Below are 6494 nucleotides of genomic sequence, written 5' to 3' on the forward strand. Positions count from 1 at the left end.
CAAGAGGGAATGGCCTCAAGCTGTGCCAGGGCAGGGTCAGACTGGCTCTTAGGAAGTATTTCTTTGCAGAAGGGGCTGTTGGGCGTTGGAATGGGCTGCCCAGGGCAGGGGGGGAGTCCCCATCCCTGGAGGGGTTGAAGAGTCGGGTTGACCCAGTGCTGAGGGATCTGGTGGAGTTGGGAACGGTCAGGGTGAGGTTAATGGTTGGACTGGAGGATCTTCAAGGTCTTTTCCAACCTACATGATTCTGTGAGAGATGAATAAGAAAACCTGTAAGACCACTATGTAAAATAATGAAAATTGCAAAAGGTGTTGAAGGAGCAGATACATACATATAAATATATATATCTGGCATATCCAGAGCTAGGAAAAGGATTAGTGACAGTGACAGCCCTGAAGCCTGGGGAGAAACATGATGGTCCTGCACAAGCTCTTGAGACCCTCAGTGGTTGTGGGGTGAGCCCTTACCACTCCTGCCCGCTGCAGCATTACTCACACACCCTGATGGCCCCAGGGAGGCCGCACGCCCACAATAAAGGCAAGGTGCTGATGAATTCAGGGCTGTGAGTCTTGTGTCTCTACGCATGAGCCATAAAATCCCACCACAACCTGCTCTTCTCCCAAAACTCCCCCATGTTCTGGCAAATGGTGGCAGTGAAAGCTCCATCAGGCTGCCTCACTGGGGCTCAGAGAGGAGGTCAGGGCTGGAGCCCCTCTGCCAGCGTGCCCTGCGCAGGGTAATGAGAAGGTGGTCCAGAATGGAGTTGCTGCTCCTCTTGGCTGCCAGGGAAGATGGCAGCCAGGGTTGCAATATCTGGGCAGATGTTGCCAGGCAGATTTCATAGGCTGAGGGTGAAACACACCCCTGGCAGCTGGGGTGGGAGGAGGGGGGTGTGGAGAGTAGGGGAGGGGACAAATCCCGTGATGACGAGGTCCTGAGCTAGGACAGCCTGGTCAAGAATGATTTCCAAAGGGGCAGAAGAGGGATAGAAAAGCCTATTTATAGATGAAACACAGCAAAATCCTTTCTCCCAAGAGAAAGCTTTAAAACCACACCTGGAAACACAACAGAGGGGCACATAAAAATGAAACAGATGACAAAAAATCAGTGTCAGCTGGGAAGGGGATTCCACAGCCAGCACTGGTGGGTCACAGGTGCCCGACCCCTTACCTGCAAGCCCGTCATCCTCCTCCTGGTCCTCCTCCTTCTGGAGTAGACAAAAACCCCAAGCAGGTATCTGGCCAAAGCAGCCGGCCAAGCAAAGTCTTCTAGCTGGTCAACCGAGCTGGGCTGGTGGCAGGCTGACAGTGCTGAAAGTGAGAAAGTCCAAGGGAATTTTCAACCTGTTTGCTCAGCCCAGTCTGTGTTTAACCAAACACCAGCCCTTCTCCACAGAACCAACCCCGGGATTGATTTGAAGATAATGAACAGGGGGTGAGGGGGACTGGGTTCCCTCACTGTTCTTTTTCATCCTTAGGTGTTAAAAAAAGGGTCTTAGTTCCCACACATGGGGGGAAAAAAAGAACAAGGTGTTTAAGAACAAAGAAAAGCCATTTTTGCAACTGTTTTACAAGTTTCTTTCATAAATTATACCCCTTGCAATTTTCATATAACAGCCCTCTAAATGTGTAACATGTTTGTTCATTATGCTTCTGAGCCATGTTGCATTGGGGATAGAAAGGATCACACCCTGTCCCAGCAAAGGTAGTAATATTTGTGAAACACTGTGTGGCAACATTACACAGCATTTTGGGACCAAAAGTAGGGGAGGATTTTGTATTCCTGTGATTAGAGCTAGTGAGGGGAACTTATAAATTGTGCAGTATGAATATTTTTCAAGAAAGTTGTTGCTGAGGAAGGAGCAGCAGCAAGCATTTAGCTACAGAATACTAATGAAAGTAGCTCTGCCTTTCCAGAAGTTGCAGAAAAAAAAAAATCAATTGATTTTATTTGATTTTTTTTTTTACTTTGAATTCTCATCTCTCCTCATCAAAAAAAAAAAAGTAAGGTTTTTTTTTCCCTTTCCATGACCTGCTCTACTAAGTCCTGCCAGGAGGAAATCTCTAGGAGGCACACACTGAAATTCGAGTGTGACCCTGGAGTTAATATCTCCTCCTCTCCTAGAGCATCCTGGAAGCCTTCTCTCCCCAAAACAGTTACAGCTCACGTGGCCCCCATAGCAGCCAGCAAGAGCTTGGGCTGTGAAAGGGACAGGTCTTAACCATTTTGTCTTCTCTGAAATCTGGCACCTCCTCACACCACCCTGTGTAAGACATTAGAGCCACCAAGAGCTGCCACTTCTAAGGTTTGTCAAAATAAGTCTGGCTGCTACTTGGGACAAGATGGGGTGTATGAAGAGGCAGTGGTTACGGATGGCGGAGCTGGGGATGGAGAGCTAGTTTTCTTTGGCTGTCCCCTCTGGTCTTAGGATCATAAGATAATTTAGGTCAGAACGGTGTTCAGAAGGTCACTAGTCCAAACTTCAGCTTAAAGCAGGGTCAGCTCTGAGATCCATCCAGGCTGCTCAGGACTTTATCCAGTTTGTCCTGAAGACTTCCAAGGATGGAGATTGCACAGCCTCACTGGGCAGCTTGTTCCATTGCTTGATTGCCCTCATGGTCAAAAAGCTTTTTCTTATATGCAGCTTGAACTTCCCTTGTTTCAGCTGATGACAGTTGTCTCTCATCCTCTCACTGTGCACCCCTGTGAAGAGCCAGGGTCCATCTTGGTAACCTCTCCATAGGTATCGGAGGCTGCTGTCTGGTTCTTCCAAAGCCATCTCTTCTCCAGGCTGAACAATCCCAGTCCCTCGAAGGATGTGGGCTCTAGCCCCCAACCAGCGTGGTTGGCCACTGCTGAACCTGCTGCAGTTTGTTGGTCTTTTCTTGTGTTGGAAGCCCCAGAACTAGACACAGGAGCTCCACTCCCCCTACAACACTCGTCTTCCTAGAGCAGAAGCACCACAACCCTGGCAGGTCAAAACACCTCACCTGTTCTCTGTTTCTTCATTTGCTTATCTACACGGCTGAGACTTTTTGAGCTGGTTCTGTCATCATTTTTGCATAGTTTTGCCAATGATAAACACTGAGAAAATAGCAACAAAGCAAGCACAGATACAGTCCTGGAGACATGGCCAGAGGGGAACTCCTTGAAAGTGGAGAGAGCGAGCTGCAGCTGAAGACTTATCTGGAATGTAGCAAGACTTATTAACTGGTAGGACTGGCTGGAGCTGGTGCTTCACAACCAACAAGCAAGAATGTTGTAGGGAGATGACCTAAGAAAGCAAGTTTCCTAAACTCTGCTGGGACTTTCTGCCTGCTTGGGAGCCTTGACCAACTGCCTCCAACTCCTCCAGCTTAAGGACAGTTCCAGGGCTAAGCTGGGCTCCATTGGTTTCATGACACTAATGGTTTTATCACATAGTCACCAGGAACAGATTTGGCTAACCTGGTTATACAATATTAAGTAATATTTTCTCTAAACCAGATCAAATTTTAGCCCCATTACAGTGTGGGTGGGCTGAAGATGAGTTCCACTGTGAACTTCGATTATTTTATTCCAGCAGTACCTGAAAGTCATGAACTGTAGACCTGGACTCCCTTGTGTTAGGCTCTAGAAGAATATAGACTGAGTAATCTCAAGTTATATGTCTTTAGGTCTCCATTACTGCTTGCCATCTTCCCATTTGCCTAGGCAGGCTCCCTCCATACTCTGGCCTCTTCCAGTTTTGCCAGAAAAAAATGCACCAGCAGTGAGGAATTCTCCAGCTCAAGGCAGAGATTGCAAATATGTTAGTTCACCCTGAGCAGTGATTTATCATTGCCAAAGAAATAAAGTACCCGGCACCTGCCACCTACCCTTGAGACTGCTTTTTCTACCAGACAATATTTAAGAGTAAGGACTTCATCTCACTTATTTTCTGACAGTGAAGAATTATACATTTGACTATGGTTTTGCAAACCAAAGTGGCAAAATTTCGTGGGTTTTCAAGATCCCCTTCTCCTGAGCCACACAGCAGGAGAGATAACATCACATTTTAGCTTACATTCCCCTTTGAGAACCTACATTTCACCTTGCTCACACCTCTGCAGGCTCTGTTCTCTTGTTTTCTTGTGGGACAGGTAGAAATAAAGCTGTTGCTTTTTAATTACGGGTAGACCTATTTACTGTTTGCTCTTGATTCCTAAGAAAGGACAATGTATTATCACTTTACTCACTCGACAGACATGTAAACGTTTTAAAGCTTATTAGATTGTCTGACCTTGCTTTTCCACTCCACACAGGCAAAAACATTATTTAATGAGATACTGTCAAACTGACATTTGATTTATTGACCTCCAAATTATATGAAATACAGAAAAGAAGATTTCTTAACTCTCGTGTGGTGTTTCTGACTTAGCCCATCCCATTTAAGGGGAAGATTATAAATCTGTGCTGATTATACCTGATCATTTTCATGTCCTTCATGGGCCTGGAAATGGTTTCCAGGATTAGTTGCCTTGAAGCGACAGAGAATCTTGGGGGATGGAGCATTCCTTCTCAGCTGACTGCCTTGTAGTTTTGTGGACTTTCCTTTTTACTCTTAAATGTGATTATTAAGTGGTGGTCAAACACTGGAATAGGCTGCCCAGAGAGGCTGTGTATTCTCCAGCTGTGAAGATATTCAAAACCTAACTGGACATGGTCCTGGGCAACCTGCTCCAGCTGACCTTGCTTCAGCAGGGGGGTCGGACTAGATGTCTCCTGAGGTCACTTCTAACCTCAGTGAGTCTGTGATTTAGCTTAAACAGCCTCTTTAGTTAGCTGCAGCAGCTCTTAAGTACAGATCTTATAAAACATTAAGTATAGATGTCCTTCATTAATATTTTAGCAACTGTCTTTGTTATCATATGAATATGATTCAGAAACACAATGAATTGTTACCATATAAACATGATTTGTAAACACAATGAATTAAGCATGGAAGAATGAGCATTTCAGTGTCTTCTCAGCTATCTTTCTGGGTTTATGACATCTGTTCAGTGCATGGCTTTACATGGCCTTTACTCCAAGGAGATCCCAGCTGAAATACATAACAAGACCCAAGAGATATATAAAAAAGCATAAGACATCAGTGCAAGTGTATTTGCTACTACATGATGTATACACAACTATATGGTACCTGCATACCAGCAGCTTATTACATGTGAGCTGTTCTCACAGGCTTCATGATAGAAATGGGCAACGAGCTCATCTAAGTCAGAGACAGAATGAGAGGAAGTACCAAGGGGCTTGCTTGAAAATATAACAGCTGGCGTTCAGCATCTCAGTGGTGAATGAAAGATGAGTAGGAGAATAGAAAAGCTTTTCAAATAGAAAAAGCCTTTGTATCAGCAATAGCGTGGCCAGCAGGGACAGGGAAGGGATCTGACCCCTGTACTCGGCACTGGTGAGGCTGCACCTCGATTCCTGTGTTCAGTTTTGGGCCCCTCACCCCAAAAAGGCCATTGAATGACTCGAGCGTGTCCAGAGAAGGGCAACGGAGCTGGTGCAGGGTCTGGAGCACAGGTCTGATGGGGAGCGGCTGAGGGAACTGGGGGGGTTTAGTCTGGAGAAGAGGAGGCTGAGGGGAGACCTCATGGCCCTCTACAGCTCCCTGAAAGGAGGGTGCGGAGAGGGGGGATGAGTCTCTTGAACCAAGTAGTAGTGATAGGACAAGAGGGAATGGCCTCAAGCTGCACCATGGCAGGGTCAGACTGGCTCTTAGGAAGTATTTCTTTGCAGAAGGGGTTGTTGGGCGTTGGAATGGGCTGCCTGGGGCAGGGGGGGGAGTCCCCATCCCTGGAGGGGTTGAAGAGTCGGGTTGACCCAGCGCTGAGGGATCTGGTGGAGTTGGGAACGGTCAGTGTGAGGTTCATGGTTGGACTGGAGGAGCTTCAAGGTCTTTTCCAACCTACACGATTCTGTGAAATAGAAGATGAGGTAGCTTATATTTGATCAATAGACAAAGGGGACTCAAATAACTCAAATTGATAGCATGTGTATTAAAATGCCTTTAGTTTCCTGCCAAATCACTTGCAAGTTCAGGTAGTGGGGACACTACATGGGTGAATAACTTGGGTTCCTGGGAGAAAAAGGAGAGACGTGGGATAGTAATCCTTTTGTTTCTTTATGGTCTCCATTAACATTTTCCTAGGCAATGTGTATGTCATGGCCTGTGGCAGAGGCAAAGCTGTATATTCTTCCCTATCGCTTTAATGCTTGTCTCTTAGGGTCTACACTTCCCAGAACAGGGCCAACACCTTCATAAATTTCTACTTGATGCTTAGCACAGTGCTTTCCAGCACGGACTGTAGCCTTCCAGGGCTACTGTGACGTATACAACTACTGGATCACTGCTCACCATCACTTCCTCTAGTGAGGGGTTGTCCAGTCCCAAAAGCAAAGCTCTTCTGTTCCTGAGAGACAGATCCTTTCTGATGAGGCTGTTGCGATGGTCCACTGCCTTTTACAG

The 6494-nt window shown here is 46.4% G+C and overlaps 1 protein-coding gene across 1 annotated transcript in view; it reads right to left on the reverse strand.

Annotated features, from left to right (window-relative positions):
- HGD (homogentisate 1,2-dioxygenase) overlaps positions 1–1289 on the reverse strand; it is a 23153-nt gene extending 21864 nt beyond the window's left edge. The window contains exon 1 of the mRNA XM_026849229.1: positions 1172–1289. Coding sequence (XP_026705030.1) covers positions 1172–1186 — 15 coding nt within the window. The 5' untranslated portion in view covers positions 1187–1289. The remainder of the gene's footprint in view (positions 1–1171) is intronic.
- Between the last annotated feature and the right edge of the window lie 5205 nt (positions 1290–6494).

The sequence above is a fragment of the Athene cunicularia genome, assembly GCF_003259725.1.
Source record: "Athene cunicularia isolate RWA chromosome 1 unlocalized genomic scaffold, athCun1 chr1_part1, whole genome shotgun sequence".
Classification (NCBI taxonomy): Eukaryota; Metazoa; Chordata; class Aves; order Strigiformes; family Strigidae; genus Athene; species Athene cunicularia.